Here is a 20,096-nt window from a genome sequence, read left to right as displayed (position 1 = left end):
ACAAATTTGACATGAGAAACAGCAACACAGAAAAGCCAGTAGGAGAGCATTTCGAACCACGTTGAAATAAATGTGTCTTACTCCTTGTAAGTGACTTAAAACGATAGTTTTAAGCAACAAGCCCCTTTTCAAATCAAGGCTACAATCCTATACCAAACACTTATCGGGGGGTAAGTCCCATTGAGTTCAACAGGGCTTACTTCTGAGTAAATCTGTAGAGCAAGGGTGGGGAACCTCAGCCTAGTGTGGTCCTGTAGTACTCTGTTTAGTCCTTTAGTTGGAATCTCCTGCCTGGTCACTGTAAAAGCAGGATGCTAGACTAGATGGGCTGCTGGCTGGATCCATCAATCCCTTCTTATGTCCTTGAATATTTTTGTCAGCCTGAAATGTGCCCTCAACCAATCCTCTTGCGTGTCTGGATGAAGAAGAATGGCGAGTAAGCCTGTGGAGCGGGTTCTCAAAGGGTATGGGTGCACCACACTTGTGTGGCAGAAGAGGGTGGCAAGTGTGCCAGGGCTATCAAAGAAGCATCTAAACATCTCAGTGTAGTACAGCATAATTTTATTTTATTTTATAATTTGCAGAATATGGGTCAGTCTCTTTTCAATCTAATTTGTCTGTCTCAAATCAGAGCTAATATAAATAAGAGTACCTGGTAAAAGCAAGCTCATGACTCTCACTGAGTTTGTATATACAGTACATACTTAAGGTACATATGTAAGGGGCTTGTTTATTATTATATTTTGGGAATCATTCAAGTTCTTATGTAGTTGCACTGTTTTACAATTTCTGGATGCCTCGTGCTCATATTATAAAGTCATCTTGTTCTATGTTATAAATCAAGCACTGTTTGGAGTTGTTTCCTTTTGTTTTCCAATGCATTTCTCACCAATAAAAAAATTCAGTGTGCAGCGAGCAAATTTTTATTTTTACAGTGTGGCCCAGAGAAAAAAAAGCTTGAGGACCACTGCTGTGGAGAAACTAGTCTCCTGTACAAAAGGTGACCCTCCAAGTGTTCCTATTTTTCAGGGACAATCCCAGATTTACAGAAGCCATCTCAGTTCTGATTTGATCCTGGAATGTCCTGCTTTCCCTTAGGACGTCCGTTTTCATCAGAGAAATGTTGGCGGATATGGAGCTATGTGACGCCTGAACCAAGGAGAAAAGTAACTGTGCAACCCTTAGAAGACACCTGAAGGCAGCCCTGTGTAGGGCAGTTTCTGAATGTGTAATATTTTATTATCTTGTATATATGTTGAAAGCTGCCCAGAGTGGCTGAGGCAACCCAGTCAGATGGACAGGGTAAAATTATAATTTAGTAGTAATAGTAGTTGTAGCAGGAACGCTTTTTAAAGTAATAATAATTTTTTTGTCATGGGGGGCTGGAATGGATATACACCCTGTGCTTGAGCCAAAAAAATCAATAAAGTTGTGGTCATTCCTAACCCAAGAGGACTCCCCTGCCCAGCGCCTGAGGGCCCCAGTCCTGCCACTCACTACCTGGCCTAGGACAGGGCCTGAAAGGCTCCATAAAGGACTGCTGCTGTTGCAGCAGCAGCACAGAGAGGGCTCCTTTTTTGTTTTTTTCAAATTGCTGTTATTTTTTACCTATGTCATTTAAAACTGTAACATTAATGCTGTATTCTTAGTTTTAGATTTTATGTGGAAATTGTTTTCCATTTGGTTGTGTATTTTTTTGATGTGGTTTATTTATTGTTTATGATTTTTATAACCTTGTCATGTTGTAAGCCGCCTTGAGCATGGTTTTTAACTGTGGAAAGGAGGCATACGAATAAAATGATGATGATGATTGTCTGCTTGAGTTTATTAATGACATTTTACATTTAGTTATTGGGGGGGGGGGAATGGCGGCACTGTGACTGGTCCGCAACAAACAAACTTCGTGGTGAGTTTCCCCACCTTTTTCAAACAACAAACCCCCCACTGGTTATGATTATTATGGAAAAGAACGTGCCTATTTTCATCGGAGAAAAGTTGGAGGAGCTAGGGTTGCCATATTTCAAAAAGTGAATGGGGGGGGGGCAAAGTTGTGGAGCTTTTTAGTGCAAAATCTAAAGTTTTCGAGGGAAATCCGCCAAAATCTAGACATCCGACGTGGGTTTCTACATGTCAGCTGGCGGTGCAACTTGCACAGGGACCGTGGGCTGCCGGTTTCCATGGATGGGGCTCCTTTCCAGCCTCGCCGGGGAGTAGGAAGAGCACATGGCGGCGGCGGCGGCGACTCCGCCGCTTCCCCGGCGCCTCCAGCCCGAGTCCCGGCGCTGCCGCCTCGCCGGAAGGAGCCTCCGTCGGGGCCCAGGCGAGCTGGGCGCTGAGTGGCGGCGGCGCGTCACGTGCGCGTCCCGGGCCGGTCTGCTGGCTCTCTTTCCCCGGCGCCGCCTCCTGCCTTTGCCCCCGGCCCGAGAGGCGGCGGTTCCCGGCGGCGGCTGCTCGGCGCCATGTCCCACCAGACCGGCATCCAAGGTACCGACCCCCTTCTCGGGCAGCAGGACCCGCGGCTTCCCCCGGCGCCCCTCCCTTGCCGCTGGATCCTTCCCAATGAATGGCTCCCCGCCTCTCCCTCTCTCTGCCCTGCACGGAGATCGGGCCAAACTTCCGGCGTCTGAATGCAAAAGTAACTTGGAAGGAGCCGGTTCTCCCTTTCCACCCTCAACTTCATGGCATCCTAAAGCCGGTTCCCAAAGGGGAAGGGGGGCGGCGGCGGCTCAGCCTCTGAGCGCGCGCAGAGTGCCTTTCACCGTCTCCAGATTTGTAGCGCGGCAAGAGGGTCCGATGGTCATCTAGCCCAACCCCCAGCACTGCAGGAATCTTGCCCAACGCGGGATTCGAACCCGCAACCCTGAGACTACAGACTGAGCCACAGCCGTGATTCACCCCCCCCATTCACCCCCCCGGGGAAGAGGGTCCAAGTCAGTGGGTGCGGATTTCAGACGGTCAAGCCTGAGCCCCAGCTTGTGCATGCACACGCTCCCTCTTTTAAAATACTCACCGCATGGGAGCAACTCCTGGAGCCCGTGTTGCTTTGCCCCCCCCATACAATATTTGAAGGGGCTGCCCCCCATAAGTGGATGGGCAGTGCCATTCAAATACGCCGCGTCTTGCGATGCATTACGCAGCCCACCGAATTTATCAGATTTAAGTTGGCATCCCTCATTCGCCTTAGTTGGTTTTTTTAATTGCTTATTTGCTGCGGACTCAAGTCCAAGGTCCGGGCGACTGAGTCTGATAGTTTGATCCAAAACTAAGGCGGCCTCTTTAGCTAAAAAAAATCACAAGTCAACAAACAAACACACAAGCCATCCTGCAAAGCTGAGTTTTTACCCAGTGCAACGTGCTGAGTTGCCCCCGGGGCGATGCTGGGGCGAGGGCGACGTGAGCAGATGTCCTCTTCCCGTTAAAGCCGGAGGGGGCGGAGCAGGCTGCAGCTGGCCTCCTTCGACTTGCACCTGCCCGCAGACTTGGCGACTGGCGTTGCAAAAGCCTGGGCTGCAAAGCGAGGAGCGACGGGGCTGCAAAGTTCTTCAACTCTCTCCTGCTTGCTTTGCGCTCCAGAATACCATATACAGTATAGGAATATATCACAGCCTGGTCCAGCGCACAGTATATGCATACGTCAAACTGGAAGGAAAACCCACTGTGGGACTTAACTTCCCCCAAAGAGGAGCCTGATGCAAATCCCCTTGAAATCCCGTAATTCCTAACAGGATCAGGGAGTTCCCAGGTGGTGGTGGTGAGATCAAAGCATAGCTGGGTGAGGTGGAGTTTGGATGCACAGGCAGAAAAAAATCAGCAACTGCTGGTTATTAATTGCGGTGTATTGTCTTGCTGCAGCGTGGAGAGAAGCTTTGCCAGTTAAATTGCTCCTTTTTTAGATAGGAAAATTAAATAGTGCCGTGGGAAATTACTGCCGTATAAACGTGCAAAAGAGACTAGTTGCATCTTTTGAAAGGCTATTGTGTATCAGTGTTCAGATTAAGACGTGTCATTTGGGCTGCGTGATTAGGATTAGGCATGGTTTTTCATGGGTCTTCTGAAAAAATTCTTTCGCTTCTTAGAGTGTTCTTCAAAACATTCAAAAGGGGAGGACTTATCCCTGCCCAAAGTGGCTTTGTGGAGCTGACACAATTCAGTGCTTTTGCTTTCCTTAGCCTAAGGAGGCAAAATATCAATTTACAGCGGTTGTAGCTCAGTAACATTCACGTGACTCTTTTTGTATGTTAGTTCCTGTAGGAAAATGTTTTTAAGTTGCTATGCATGACTCATCTATTGATTGTCATAGCTGGGCAGTTAAAAGCACATTATTTATATGCATACACACACACACATATACACACACACACATTTAAAAACCCCTAGGAAATTTGAAGTGATGGGTTGTGGCATCAGAAATTGAGACTGTAATTCTAACCCTATTTACCTGGGAATTTACTTCTGAATGGACATGGTTAAGATAGTGTTTGTCAGCTGCAATTCTGTGCTTGCTTACTTGGACACAATCCACAGCACACTAGAGAATAAACTGCACTGAAGATAGTGGGGTTTACTTCTGAGTAAGCATGCAAAGGATTGTACTGTAAGTATAATGTTGCATTGTTTGAAGTTCAGATGAACACTTTAAGGCAGATACCACTTAGTTTGTTGATCAAAAGGATGCTTATTTTAAAAAATGAACAATATATATTATTGGTTAAACCACTTGGTGTTAAAAATAAATAAAACCTTTTAATTACATGGAGCTTTTCATCGGGAAAGTTAGTTTTCTTGCAGGGATCTCTGTCACAAAACCATCCTGGGGATATCGGTAAAAATTGCTCATATTTGTGCAGGTCCCCTTGTGACCTTTGTTGATTAGTCTGTTTGATAGAAAGCATTCGCCTGTCACCAATCTGCTGTGAATTGTAGATTTACCAGTGTCCACAGCCAATATGCTAAAAAAAATCCTCCAGAAAAACATCGTCCATACACATCAGATATTGTGGTTAAAGCTTTAGGTTAAAGCAGGCTTAGAGTAACATCTTATAAAACAATGTAACTTTGTTGCATGTCAGCAAAAGAAACTTAGTAACACCAAAGGGAATTTAGGTGGCACAATTCCTTGCCTGAACCACTATCTTGATGTACACCTAATGAAGTCCACATTTCTTTGACTTGTATACCACTTTATCTCCTCCTAAGAGGTTTACATATCTCGAGAAAAAAGTCAATATTTATGATAACCCCCTCTTCTGCTGATGCCAGTACATAGAACAGCTGAGAGCATTTCCTTTCAAACATTTGCCAAAAAAAGAGTAATATAGATGATGCCCTTACTTTAACATTTCATAATGTTCAACTGTGCTCTATTGTACCACTTTGTACAAAGCGAATGGGGTCAATCTTCTTTCCTTTTATATTTTTGCAGCTAGCGGCGAAGTCCAAGAAACCTTTGCTAGAGCCAGAAACGGACAATACAGGTTTTTGAAAATAGTTATTGAAAATGGTAAGTGGTTACTTTCCTAACCTTCGGTTTTCATTTACAAAGTTTCATTTACAAAGAAGCATCGCTTCCCATCTTGAATATACCAAGGGCTGCTTGTCAATAAGATTTGCTTAAATGTTCGCCACCTTAATATTAATTTTGTGGTTAAATAAAATCATAAACATAATTAACAGTGTAAACCAACACATGTCTACTCGGAAGCAATTCCCCCTGCGTTCAGTACGGCTTACTCCAGAGTAAGCGAGCATCGGACTTCAGGCTTAGAGTACTTTTTTACAATGGTTCACGTAAGATTCATTGTTCTCTAGTAGGATCTTCCCATCAGAGTCAAGGAAAACCAGCATTGACCAATATCTCCCAGTATACTGGTTGCTTTGTGTTGTAGCCAGTGCAAGCTCTACCCAGAGTACCGTATTTTTCGCTCCATAGGACGCACCGGACCATAGGAGGGGGAGAACAGGGGAAATTTTTTTTTCTTGTTCTCCCCCTCTAAAACAAGGTGCGTTCAAGGTACATTCACCAGAGCTTGTGGGGCTGGCGGTGGAGGGAAGCACTGCTTTCCCCCACCGCCAGCCTCAAAGATCCCTGAAGCCTTTGGAGCGCAGTGCCCCGCTGCCCTGCAGAGGTTTGCGCGCAGCCGTCCCCAAGCTAGAGCAGCGAGATGGAGCCCTCCGTCTCGCTGTTCTGGCTTGGGAACAGCCTTGCTAGCTTCTGCAGGACAGCGGGGTGAAGGCACCGTCCCCAAGCTAGAGCAGCGAGACGGGGCGCTCCGCAGTGCTCCGTCTTCCTGTTCTGGCTTTGGGCTTAGCGGCGCAGCCTGCATTCGCTCCATAGGACGCACACACATTTCCCCTTAATTTTTGGAGGGGGAAATGTGCGTCCTATAGAACGAAAAATATGGTAGATCCACTGAAATTAAGGACCACCTTAATTAAGGACCACTTACTCCTCTTACCTGAAAGAGGAGGGTCTGTAGCTTAGTGGTAGTCATCTGCTCTGCATGAAGAAGATCTCAAGTTCAGCCCCCCCCCCCAATATCTCTAGGTCCAAGGCTGGGAAAGAACCCTACCTGAAATTCTGCAGAGCTGCTCAGGTCAATACCACATAATAAATAATCTATAGCCATATTAATAATAATAATAATAAGAAATTTCATTTATACTCCACCCTCCCCGGCCAGAGCCGGGCTCAGGGCAGCTAATACCAGTAAGATTAGAGTAAAAACATAATGGGGAAAAAGCAACTAATTTAAAATACAGGTTAAAATGCAATTTAAAATATTATTGAGACCTTATAGGCCTGTGTTTTCCTCAGCTGTCAATCTGAAGTTTGTTTCTTTGATGGGTAACCCTGGTTCAGAATTTAAAGTGCTTCCATGATTATGGTTATTATAATTATTTTAAAAAGTTTTATAATATATCTCCAAGGATAAATGCTCGATTTCTTCTTCAATCCCTTGTATCAGTTCTCAATTTCTAAATGCAAAATTGCATTTCAAATATCCCTTTTTTTAAAAATGATGAATATTCATATGTATTAGAGAAATATACAATCTTGGCCTTCTGTCTTTAGACACCTAACATTCCAGAGTAATTTTTTATGAAAAGATTAAATTTCTGGCTTCTTACCATTCTGTTAATCGAGTGAATTACTCTTTGTACTACTTCTTTACCCTCTTGTACTTAAGCATTGACTTAGTGTACATTCAGCAGATTTCGAAACAAAGTACAGTATCAGTTTTTGCCTGCCATGTACCAACTCTGTCTTCACAGAACAGCTGACTGTGGGATCAGCAAGACAAGCTGTTGGATCCTGGGAAGCGGATTATGATTCCTTTGTTCTCCCACTCCTTGAAGAAAAGCAGCCATGTTATATTCTTTATAGATTAGATTCTCAAAATGCCCAAGGATATGAGTGGATCTTTATTGCATGGTCACCAGACCATTCTCCTGTAAGTAATGGGATGAAATATCAAGTGACTTAAAAACAGAAGTTGAACTCCCAAGCCATGATTGACTGATTTTGTGTTTTGTTTTTAAGCGAACTCTTGACTTCCTTTTAATCCAGGGGTGGGCAACTTAAAAAACCCAACTGGTATCACAGGTCAGCCAGCAATGTTGACCAAACTCTGTACCTTGGTTTGTGAACAGCCTAGTTCCCGAACAAATCGGCTCCTGAACGTCGCAAACCTGGAAGTGACTGTTCCGGCTTGTGAACTATTTTTGGAAGGCAAATGTCCGACGGGGCTTCCGCGGTTTCTGATTGGCTGCAGGAGCTTCCTGCAGCCAATCAGAAGCCTTGATTTGGTTTTCAAGCATTTTGGAAGTCGAATGGACTTGCGGAACAGATTCTGTTCAACTTCCAAGGTACGACTATATTATATTAATACAGAACTGGGCAATGTGTGCCCCTCCAGATATTGTTTGAGTTCCACCTCCCATCATCCCCAGCCAGTATGATAAATGGTTAGGGATGGTTATTTGCTCTCACAACAAGTGTTTGAGCCTCTCCTTCCCCTACACACCCACGTAGCCCCATAGTGCTCTCTCACATGGCTGTGGCCAGTATGGAAATACTTTAACTGTATGAATGAAGCCAGACTTACAAGTCCTGGCTAAGAGACAACCAATTAGGTTGGAGAACACAGTCGATCCCTTGAGTGTAATTGTGGCAGCCACAATTCTTACAGTGGAATAACATCCTGGCACCAGGCTACAGGGAACCAGGCAGAGGGCTTTCTCGGTAGTGGCACCAGCCCTGTGGAACGCCCTCCCACCAGATGTCAAAGAGAACAACAGCTACCAGACTTTTAGAAGACATCTGAAGCAGTGGCGTAGCGTGGGTTGTCAGCACCCGGGGCAAGGCAAGTAATTTGCGCCCCCTAAGTGAGAGAGAGAGAGTGAGCCAGGTAGGGGCAGAGAGCTGCGAGTGCGCCCCCCCAGATGTTGCGCCCGGTGCGGCCCCCCCTGCACCCCCCACGCTAAGCCACTGATCTGAAGGCAGCCCTGTTTAGGGAAGCTTTTAATGTTTGATGCATTACTGTATTTTAATATTTTGTTGGAAGCCGCCCAGAGTGGCTGGAGAAGCCCAGCCAGATGGGTGGGGTATAAATAATACATTATTATTATTATTATTATTATTATTATTATTATTATTATTATTATTATTACCATGACTTCTTCTATGCCACTATGTGGGGCTGCTGTATTGGGCTAGTGGTTGAAGGAACGATATCTTAAAGCACAACAAATACATCTAGGGAATGAAGCTGGTAACATTTGTTGTTTGGTTCCTCCAGTGATACAGGGTTCAGTGCTCATAGAGCTTTTATGAGCAGTAAGATGGCCATTACTTCGGTCACAAATGGTGAACTGAGCTTGTTGGTGAAGGTTCACTGGGTTGTACCCATAGCCAGCTTAGCAGATTCTGCAGTGTGCTGGCAGGCAGTAGTTCTCCAGGGTTTCAGGTGGAGCAGTCCCAGCTATACTTGGAGATGCCAGGGATTGAATCTGAAACCTTCTACATAAGCTGTGGCTGTAGGTTGTTATAGCAGAAAGCAAGGCCCAGTGGTTTTATGCCTTTGGGGAGTCAGTTTTGCCTGAAACATCCACTTATCTGGCTTCCAAGGCAAAAACTCAATCTACTCTTGCCAGGTTCGTCAGAAAATGTTGTATGCAGCTACCCGGGCAACCCTGAAGAAAGAATTCGGAGGCGGACATATTAAAGACGAAGTGTTTGGAACCAACAAGGTGCGTATTCTGCAGAGGGATTTGCTTCTGAGCGACACCTTGGAAGCAATCTCTCTTCCATTTCTATGTGGCAACTGAAGTCCACTAAGTCCTGTGCAGGCGTTATAGGCCCCTTGTTGGTTTAACAAGGGAGTAAGAAGCAGGGTGGGATGCGGGTGGCACTGTGGGTTAAACCACAGAGCCTAGGATTTGCCCATCAGAAGGTCGGTGGTTTGAACCCCTGCAACGGGATGAGCTCCTGTTTCTTGGTCCCTGCTCCTGCCCACCTAGCAGTTCGAAAGCACGTCAAAGTACAAGTCGATAAATAGGTACCACTCTGGCGGGAAGGTAAACAGTGTTTCCGTGCGCTGCTCTGGTTCGCCACATGACCCGGAAGCTGTAGACTGGCTCCCTCGGCCAATAAAGCGAGATGGGCGTCGCAACCCCAGAGTCGGCCACGACTGGACCTAATGGTCAGGGGTCCCTTTACCTTTAAGAAGCAGGGCTGTGCCGCAGAACTCTGCTCTCAGCATCATGCACCCCCCTGACATAGACCATAGAATTGTAGCATTGGAGGGGACCCTGAGCATCATCCAGTCCAACCCCCTGCGATGCAGGAATATGCAGCTGCCCCATACCTGGGATTGAACCTGCAACCTTGGCGTTATCAGCACCATGCTCTAGCCAACTGAGCTATCGGTGTGTGCAGCATGGACGTCCATCAGGAAGGGGTCTTTGCATCTCTAGCTGTACATACAGCTGGTCACATTAAAGCCTCCTCCTTACAGATGTCTGTGCTGCGTGCATGGACATCAGGGAAATAGTCTGTTGTGCTGGGACTACATCGTAGCAGTGCCACTCCTATGTTCACCACAGGATAGCTTTAAAAGAGCATTAGATAAATTCATGGGGATCAAAGTTATCAATAGCCATGATGCCTATGTTCTGCCTCCACGGTCAGATGCATTATGTGTCGGAATGCCAGTTTCTGGGAACCGCAGGTGGGCAAAATGCTGCTCCACTCAGGTCCAGCCTTTAAGCTTCCTGCGGGTATCTGGCTGCCCACTGTGAAAACAGGATGATGATAAGAATAAGAATAAATTTATACCCCACCCTCTCCGGCCAGGGCTGGGCTTAGGGCGGCTAACCCCGAATATAAATTCCAATAAAACGTAATAGGGGGAAAAAACCCAGTTAATTAAAATACGGCTTAAAACACATCTTAAAATGCAGCCTCATTTTAGTAGTAGCCCATAAATCAAGACCATAAAGGGAGGAAACATCAGATATTCACCCGAGCCAGCTATCCATGATGGTCCTACATGGGCCAGTAAAAAAGGCAAGGGGAAATTTATATACCAAATCCCATATAAGGGGTCAGAGTGAGTCCAAGCTGAAGGCCAGGCGGAACAGCTCCGTCTTGAAGGCCCTGCGGAAAGATGTCAAATCCCACAGGGCCCTGGTCTCTTGTGACAGAGCGTTCCACCAAATCCGGGCCAGTACTGAAAAGGCAATGGCCCTAGTTGAGACCAATCTAACCTCCTTGCAGCTTTGGACCTCCAAAGTGTTTATTTATGGACCTTAAGGTCCTCCCCGGGGCATACCAGGAGAGGCAGTCCCATAGGTACAAGGGTCCTAGGCCGCATAGGGCTTTAAAGGTCAAAACCAGCACCTTAAACCTGACCCTGTACCTCACCAGGAGCTAGTACAGCTGATAAAGCACTGGATGAATGTGGTCCCGTGGCGAGGACCCCATAAGGAGTCTCGTCACGACATTCTGCACGCGCTGGAGTTTCTGGGTCAGCTTCAAGGGCAGCCCCACGTACAGCAAGATACAATAATCAAGCGTGGAGGTGACCGTCGCATGGATCACTGTGGCCAGATTAGGGCAAGAAAGGTAAGGGAGTAACTGTTGCACTCAATGGGCCCCTGCTCTAATCGAGCAGGCTTATCCCACATTCTTAACACAGGAGCCAAAAGGCCCACACAGCACTGTCATAAAGCTGTTCTTATAGTCAGAAGATCCCAAGTTGGGAAGCTTCAGAGAAGAATTTGGAAACTTGGGGGAAATGGCTGGGTTTTTTGTGTTTGCAGGAGGATGTTTCGCTGAACGGTTACCGAAAGTACTTGGTAACTCAGTCCTCGCCTGCCCCTCTGACCGCAGCTGAAGAAGAACTTCGACAGATCAAGATTAACGAGGTATTGCACTTAGGCTTGGGAGCCAGGCATTTCTGCAACGCTGAAGGAACGACAGAAGTATATTGTAGGCCAAATTGTGAAATAGCTTCCGAGAGCCTACCAGGGTGGGTGGGGGCTGCTTCTAGTCCTAATTACCTTGTGCATAAACATCAGCACAAATAATGCATCTCCCAGGTTTGGTTTTGAATATCTGTGACTGTTTATGCTTTGAGGGGAAGAATTTCTTCCAAGGCCCGCTATAAAACAGTAGCCACGAGCACTAATTTCAGGAGTTAAAATTTGCCACACTATATCCTGCATACATTCGTTTAGTTGGTGAAGAAAGCAAAATGAGGATCTTACAGTAGCTCTAGAATCTCTCCTCCAAAAGTTTTTTAAAAATGTTTTTCTGGTGTCTACCAGCCCATCCGGGACGTGGGTGGCGCTGTGGGTTAAACCACAGAGCCTAGGACCTGCTGATGAGAAGGTCGGCGGTTCGAATCCCCGCGACGGGGTGAGCTCCTGTTGCTCGGTCCCTGCTCCTGCCAACCTAGCAGTTCAAAAGTGCAAGTAGATAAATAGGTACCACTCCAGCGGGAAGGTAAATGGTGTTTCCGTACACTGCTCTGGTTCGCCAGAAGCAGCTTAGTCATGCTGGCCACATAACCCAGAAGCTGTACGCTGGCTCCCTCGGCCAATAAAGCGAGATGAGCGCCGCAACCCCAGAGTCTGCCACGTCTGGACCTAATGGTCAGGGGTCCCTTTACCTTTTACCAGCCCATCCACTTATTATTCCACATAAATTATTTGCATTGAAACAAATCCCCTTTTTTTCTGTTTGACTCTCACACAGAAAGAGAGACAAACATTCCACTCTCCTGTGTGAGCCGTATTTGGCACGCTGCCGTTTCCTTTTTGTCAAGAAAACCCTCTCAAAGCCTCATTAAGAAATAAAGGTTTTGATAAGTACGGAACAGTTTAAAGTTCAAGATTTGAAATTCTACCACGAGGATCCTCCTCCTCTTTTGCGTATGAATTTTCCGGATGGCTCTACTTTGTGTGGAGCACAAACAGGATTCTCTAAGCTGTCACCTTTTTCAAGCTGTGTTGCTCTCTTGTTTTTCCTTTCAGGTACAAACTGACGTCAGTGTTGACACTAAGCACCAGACTCTACAAGGTGTAGCATTCCCTATAGCTAAAGAAGCCCTTCAGGCGCTGGAAAAACTGAAAAACAAGCAGCTTAACTATGTGCAATTGGTGAGTACGCAGTTTCATCCTTTGAAGGTAATCCTGAACGTTATGAGCGTACAGGTTTCTCATTGTTGTTTGTGGAAATAGAAAAGGGACTCTGTTCTTAAAATTCCACATCTTATTACAAGCCGGATTTCTTATTACAAGTCTGGGTGGTGAACAGTTTGCCTCAATGGGCCAGATCCTTATCAGGATCAAATTTCACCGGTGAGGGTCATTTTGCCATCACATAATTGACAGGCCACCCACCTGCCACAATTCCTCTTTGTGCGATTCCCGCTTGGGAATCACATTGTGAGACCTATTGTCAAATTGCTTCTCTCCTTCCTCCCATGGAAATGGAGGGGGCGGGGAAACAAGGTTGGAGTTTGCAAGTGACAGCAGCACGCTGGGCTCTTCCATTTCCCTGCTTTTGCATACAAAATGTAGTTTTATTTCTCTCCTCCGCACCGTGTGACAGGGGTGAGAGAAAAACCTGCGTTTTGAAAGCAAAAGCAGCAAAGCAGAGAAGCCCCACTACAGTGGTACCTCAGCTTAAGTGCTTAATTCATTCCGGAGGTCCGTACTTAACCTGAAACTGTTCTTAACCTGAAGCACCACTTTAGCTAACGGGGCCTCCTGCTGCCGCTGTGCCGCCGGAGCACAATTTCTGTTCTCATCCTGAAGCAAAGTTCTTAACCTGAAGCGCTATTTCTGGGTTAGCGGAGTCTGTAACCTGAAGCGTGTGTAACCTGAGGTACCACTGTATTGCTGTCACTTGTAAACATCCACAGCAATCAGGGTCAGCCTCTCTTTTCATCAGCTGATTGGGGGATGGAGGAAGATGGGCAATCCTGCTTAGTGCTGAGTTCAGTTGTTCAATAAAGCTCTCCCTTCTCATCTGCTGAAGCCAGGGGTAGAATCCCGCCTAGCTGTGGATTCCAAAAGCACTATTTGAAGCATTCCCCGCTTCTTCTTTCAGTGAAGGAGGAGGTGGGTTGCTTCAGAGAATCTTTGGGCCACGATCGGCCAACAAGATTTCCCCCGCTCCTGCTCTAGTAGTATTTTGCTTGAATCAGAACGGCTTTTGCTACGCATCTTAATTCCAACCAATATTATGTGTGCTAACAGCAAATTGATATGAAAAATGAAACGATCGAACTGGCTAGTACACTCCCAACGGAGCTGAAGGACTTGCCGAAAAGAATTCCAAAGGACTCAGCACGGTACCATTTTTTCCTCTACAAACATTCCCACGAAGGAGACCACTTGGAATCAATAGGTATGCAAGTATTTCTGTGTATGAACTTGATTAGGTCTTTATAGCAGCAAGATTGATTTAGGGGTTTTTTCCAGCTTAGTATCCCATATATATATATATATATATATATATATATACACACACACACACACACACACACACACACACACACACAGTGGTACCTCAAGTTAAGTACTTAATTCATTCTGGAGGTCCGTTCTTTACCTGAAACTGTTCTTAACCTGAAGCACCACTTTAGCTAATGGGGCCTCCTGCTGCTGCCGCACCGCTGGAGCACAATTTCTGTTCTCATCCTGAAGCAAAATTCTTAACCCGAGGTACTATTTCTGGGTTAGCAGAGTTTATAACCTGAAGCGTATGTAACCTGAGGTACCACTGTGTGACTGTGTGTGTGTGTATATATATATATATATATATATATATATATATTTGCTTTCGTAGATTTTCACGGGTACAGGAATGCAGGTTTTGGTGTCTTCGGGTGTCTTCCCGTGTAAGAGTCGGGGTGTCTGTGCGACGTTTCGACGAGGTCTCACTCGTCATCTTCAGGCTGGTGCTTTCGGTTTCTTGTTACTGGAACAGAGCAGAGTCTGGTGTTTGAGTTCCTATAAATACTGTTGAGGGGTGTGGTGTATAGCCTCCAACGTTCTGGGCAAAGAGGAAGTTCCTAGATTAGTGTGCCTTTTCTTCTTTTGTTCCTTAATTACTTGAGGGATATCTTGGGTGATTTCATGAGTGGTATTCAGAATATCACTGGGTGGGTCATTAAGTGTAGATTAGTTGCTAAAGCTTTCGTGTCTTGACCTCTTGAGCTTGTGAAGAGTTTTTCTGAGAAGATGGCTGTGCTGCATTTAGTTGTGCTCTGGCTTGGCTTCGTGTATAGGGGCGAGCTATGGTTTTGTGCCTTGTGCCAGCCAGATCTGTGTAGGGATTGCAGGGGGGTGCAGCATCCGGAGGTGCCACTATAGTTTGGCTACTGGATGGAGTCTGTAATATGTCTGTGGAGAGGGTCTGGGTTTGGGTCTGGTGTGGTTGATTGGTGACGGCGTTCTGTGTGCCTCTGGTTCTGGTGTCGGTTTTTGTGGGGAGGGCTAATTTCCAGATGTCTGGCAGGCGGGACGTGTCGTCACGCTTGTTCATGTTGTGAGGGTGTTTCTCTATCTCGATGGCTTCCATGATTATTCTCTTGTGGTGATGTTCCATGTTAAAGAGCAATTTGGAATCTGCAAAATTAATTTCATGTCCTGTTTCTTTCATGTGTTGGAAAAGAGAGGAAGTTTTTTCTTCTTTTTTGACGGCATTCTTGTGTTCTGCGATACGTGCATTTATTCGTCTGTTTGTTTGTCCAATGTACGTGGCTGGGCAGACTTTGCAGGGTATTTCATAGACCCCTTGGTTTTCCAGCTGGATTTTGTCTTTTGGGTTTCTGAGGATATTGGCTATTTTTTGGTTGGTGCAGAAGGCTGTTTTGATATTGTGTTTATGGAGGATTTTGCTGATTTTGTCTGTAGTGCCCTTGATATAAGGAAGGAGGGCCATGCCATTGTTTTCTTCTGTGTCTTGGTTTTTGGGGGGTGTTTCTTTTTGGATTAGCTTCGTAACCCTGTTTTTCTGGTATCCATTGGCGATTAACACATTTGAGAGATTCTGTAACTCAGTTGTCAAGTGGTCTTTGTCAGCCAGGCGTTTGGTTCTGGAGATGAGAGTCTTGGCTACGGAGTTTATTTGTGCAGGGTGGTGGTGTGATTGTGCATGTAAGTAGCGGTTGGTGTGTGTTTTTTCCCGGTAGATAGTGTGTCCTAGGGAGCCATCAGGTTTTTTGTAGATTAGGACGTCAAGAAAGGGGAGTTGGTTGTTGTCTTCTATTTCCATAGTGAATTGTATTTTGGGGTGTAGGCTGTTGAGATGTGTGAGGAAGCTATCTAGTTTTTCTTTCCCGTGTGGCCAAATTACAAAGGTGTCGTCAACATATCTGAGCCAAAGTTTGGGTTTGTGTTCTGACTTGTCTAAAGCATTGGTTTCAAAGTGTTCCATGTACAAATTTGCGATGACCGGTGAGAGGGGTGATCCCATAGGTGCTCCTTCTATCTGTTTGTATCTTTGTCCATTGTGGATGAAGTACGTGTTGGTTAGGCAGTGGTTGGTCAGGTCCAGGATGTATTTGGGGGGGTTGTATTTGTTTTGAATGGCTGTCAAGGCTTCATTAATGGGCACTTGAGTGAAGAGAGATACAACATCGAAGCTCACAAGTAGGTCATCGGGATGTAGGTATTGTTTCTTTATTGTTTCTATGAACTGGAAGGAGTTAGTAACGTGTGAAGCGATGGATTCTGCATAGGGCTGAAGTTGCTTAGCGAGAAATTTAGCGAGATTTTGTAGAGGTGAGCCTATGGATCTGACTATTGGTCTGAGTGGTGTTCCTTCTTTGTGTATCTTGGGGAGACCGTAGAGTTTGGGGCATCTGGATGATTTTTCTCTGGGGATGATTCTTAGCTGGATTTCTTCACTGATAGGAGAGGCTTTTATTTTGGATTTGGTGGTTTTTTCCAGATAGGTGGTGGGATCTGTTTTTATAGGTTGGTAGGTAGGGTCTTGGAGTAGATTTGATAGTTTTGCTTGGTAGTCCGATGTGTTCATCACAACAGTGGCGTTGCCTTTGTCTGCTGGGAGAATGATTATGTTGTTGTCTTTCCTCAGGTTGGTGAGTGCTTTCTGTTCTTCTTTGTGTAAATTGCTTCTGGGTGGTTTGCTGGAGCAGAGGATGTTGGTGACTTCAAGTCTGATTTTATTGGCTTCATCTGGGTCGATTTTGGTCAGGCTAGCTTCGACTCCGCATATGATGTTTTCCGTGGGGATGCGTCTCGGGGCGACTGCAAAGTTGAAACCTTTGGAGAGTACTTTGGTTTCAGTTGGGGTGAGGATCCTGTTTGATATGTTATGTACTGTTTGTTTCATGGGTTGTTGTGGAGGGTGGCTGGGCTTCTGGCGTTTCTCTAGTTTGTAGAGTTTGTTGGTGTGTCTGTCTGTCTTATGTGAGGTCTCAGTTTCAGCTCTCCAGACGGCTAGTTGTTTGCATTTGTCCCAGAGTGCAGGGTGGATTTTGTTACATAGTTTGAGGTGAAGAGTGAGCAGATCTTTGTTGGTTTGGTTTAGTAGGTATCTTTTCTTATGTATTTCGTTTCTGATTAGGGATAGTTCAGTTCGTTTCAGGATCCTTTCGGTAGCTGGGGTTTTACAGTGGAATTTAAGTTGGAAGCATGTGGGAGTTAAGTTGTTGTCTCGGCAGTTGCGTAGGAACAGGACAACTAAATGCAGCACAGCCATCTTCTCAGAAAAACTCTTCACAAGCTCAAGAGGTCAAGACACGAAAGCTTTAGCAACTAATCTACACTTAATGACCCACCCAGTGATATTCTGAATACCACTCATGAAATCACCCAAGATATCCCTCAAGTAATTAAGGAACAAAAGAAGAAAAGGCACACTAATCTAGGAACTTCCTCTTTGCCCAGAACGTTGGAGGCTATACACCACACCCCTCAACAGTATTTATAGGAACTCAAACACCAGACTCTGCTCTGTTCCAGTAACAAGAAGCCGAAAGCACCAGCCTGAAGATGACGAGTGAGACCTCGTCGAAACGTCGCACAGACACCCCGACTCTTACACGGGAAGACACCCGAAGACACCAAAACCTGCATATATATATATATATATATATGGTCTTCCAGTCTTAGAAAGGAAGTGCTTAATCATTCAACCTTTGCAACAAGTCTTATTAAAGGATTACATTTGGAATAATCTCTCACCGCTTGAAACATTCTGCAGTTTTTATCTACTCCATGCCGGGCTATATGTGCAGTATACGAGAACGGATGCTCTACTCTAGCTGCAAGAGTCCTCTTCTAGAAATTGTAGAAAGACAACTGTGGATGCAGATCATCAGAAAGGTAAGGGGGTTGTGTAATTTTTGTGCTGCGCCATCCCACAGATGTAGGTCCCTGCATGCTTGTTCTTCTCATTTATTTTTACCTGAGAGATGGATGGAACAGACAGTGCTGAGCGCTGTTGCAAAAAGACTGTGCACGTGCAGAAGTGCAGGCGTTTGGAACGCAAATTTGGATGGCCTGCCAAATCTTGGGTTCCCCCATTTTTGGCATACCATTTCACCAGCAGACTGGGCCTCCTCAACTGCCAATGAGCTGCCATCACTATGATGCAAGGCAATCCATTTTTTCTATGGATAACTAGGTGGACCTATGTCCATTGATTTCATTATGCTTAGGTGTACCTAACCCTGCAGAAGACTGGACTGCATTTTTTTTTTAATATTATCCTTTCTATTCTGTTAGCCAAGTTTAACCAATATAAAATAACCACTAGTTAACTCTGATCCACCAACAGATGGTTCTGCATGCTATTTCATACAGCGCCATCAGAGTGCGTGGTGCTTTATAGCCATGCAGGGGGGGGGGGAATCGATTATATTTTATTAAATTTCAACATTTTAAACATATACAGTCAAAACACACATTTGTATTTTCTCTCATTTTTGTTGACTTCCCACCTCTTTTCCCATGGAGTTGTTGCTTCTCTACTTCTGCTGCACCCTAACTTCTATCTATCAAATAACCATAATACAGTGGTACCTCAGGCTAAGTACTTAATTTGCTCCAGAGGTCCGTTCTTAACCTGAAACTGTTCTTAACCTGAAGCACCACTTTAGCTAATGAGGCCTCCTCCTGCTGCTGCGCCGCCAGAGCACGATTTCTATTCTCATCCTGAAGCAAAGTTCTTAACCTGAAGCACTATTTCTGGATTAGCAGAGTCTGTAACCTGAAACGTATGTAACCTGAAGCGTATGTAACCCGAGGTACCACTGGATTATAATCTAAGTACTTTGGTTGCTTATAGCTCAAATCTTGCTTGCCAGTTCATCATACTATAATATTTCTTTAAATTGTCTGGAAAAAGCAACCATTCTTCATAAAACACTCAGCCATGCAAAGATGTTACACTGATGCTGACTCTCATGTGTTTCTTTGGATGAGAGTCATAAGGCGTATGAAACTGTCCGCAGTGCAGGAACCATATCCTTCGCATTTATCCTTACGCTTCTTCTCCAAATCACTTAGATTGAAATCGGCGATGGGGAAGAGTTAACTGCCGACTTCCTTTATGAAGAAGTTCATCCCAAGCAACATGCACACAAGCAGAGTTTTGCTAAGCCGAAAGGACCCGCAGGCAAAAGGGGAATCCGAAGGCTGATCAGGGGCCCGGCAGAAGCCGAAACACCTACTGACTAAATGCAGCGCCGGGAACAGAAGCGTTACCGTGGGGGTTAGGGAACCCACCCTAGCCTTTAGAAATGAACTAAAAGCATTCCACACCCCTCTTTTTCCAGGAGAATAAGGTGACCTGTGATTTTTCGCTGCACTTGAGACGCCACCTTAGATGTTACAAGGTCCACAGCCTGTGGTTGTAATGAATTGGGTTAAACTAAAACTAGAAGCTTGTATAAGGTTAATTCTAATATGAATTGATATCATAGCCTTACAGTTCAACACTACTCTATATGTAACATATATAGGTCTGAAGTCAGTTTAGTGACAACATAAAATGGATCATTAGCTAGATATTGAATTTTTTTCTCTTGCATTATCAACTTTTTAGGGGGCTGCTGCTTTAGAATAAAATTTGGCAGGACTGGGCCCTGTTTTTCTCCATTGTACTTCCCCTGTCCTTCTACAAACTAACAGTGCAATATTTTATTCCACTGTTTTCATACCATGATCCTAAACATTTATTTGGAAGCAAATTCCGTGGAGATCCATGGGCCTTTATTCCAAGTAGATGTTTAAGATCTGGCTGCCGCAAGGCTGAAACCTGACTCACTTGATACAGGGACCCAAAATTATATTCTTTGTAGCCTTCTAACAATACATTTCTGGTCTTCTGAGAGAATAACACTATTATTTTTTACATAAATCATGTTTGGCAATAAAGTTAAGCACTACATGTTTGAAAAATGTGATTCTGTAAGCAACACCAAGTGCTATGAAATAAGAGTTTTCACCATCCAAATCATTCTGATCTAATTAAATTATGAAAACTGCTGTGATGTGATTGACTCTCAGGTTCTGGCCCGGTTCATGAGCAAACCATTAAGCGTATTCTC

General features: G+C 45.1%; 1 protein-coding gene across 2 annotated transcripts; it reads left to right on the top strand.

The window, feature by feature from the left end:
• Positions 1-2,364: 2,364 nt before the first annotated feature.
• On the top strand, positions 2,365-19,936 carry TWF1 (twinfilin actin binding protein 1). 2 transcript variants are annotated; one of them, XM_082239862.1, is made up of 9 exons: positions 2,365-2,484; positions 5,423-5,500; positions 7,273-7,451; positions 9,154-9,249; positions 11,323-11,427; positions 12,538-12,663; positions 13,768-13,918; positions 17,747-17,868; positions 19,054-19,936. In XM_082239862.1, the coding sequence occupies exons 1-9, from the start codon at positions 2,460-2,462 to the stop codon at positions 19,222-19,224; spliced, it is 1,053 nt and encodes a 350-aa protein (XP_082095988.1). In that variant the 5' UTR covers positions 2,365-2,459; the 3' UTR covers positions 19,225-19,936. The 2 variants fall into 2 exon arrangements, with proteins under 2 accessions (XP_082095988.1, XP_082095987.1); XM_082239861.1 differs by lacking the exon at positions 2,365-2,484 and having other exon boundaries at positions 5,483-5,500; positions 7,278-7,451.
• Positions 19,937-20,096: the final 160 nt, after the last annotated feature.

The sequence above is a fragment of the Podarcis vaucheri genome (assembly GCF_965113315.1).
Source record: "Podarcis vaucheri genome assembly, chromosome: 10".
Classification (NCBI taxonomy): Eukaryota; Metazoa; Chordata; class Lepidosauria; order Squamata; family Lacertidae; genus Podarcis; species Podarcis vaucheri.
This window is presented reverse-complemented; position numbering and strand designations above follow the sequence as displayed.

What these genes read in the sequence shown, in the direction of transcription:
- TWF1 (XM_082239862.1), top strand. Translation starts at nt 2,460, where the DNA reads ATGTCCCACCAGACCGGCATCCAAG. An exon ending in CCACCAGACCGGCATCCAAG is followed by an intron (nt 2,485 to 5,422) that starts GTACCGACCCCC and finishes ATATTTTTGCAG; the next exon opens with CTAGCGGCGAAGTCCAAGAA. An exon ending in AGACCACTTGGAATCAATAG is followed by an intron (nt 13,919 to 17,746) that starts GTATGCAAGTAT and finishes AACATTCTGCAG; the next exon opens with TTTTTATCTACTCCATGCCG.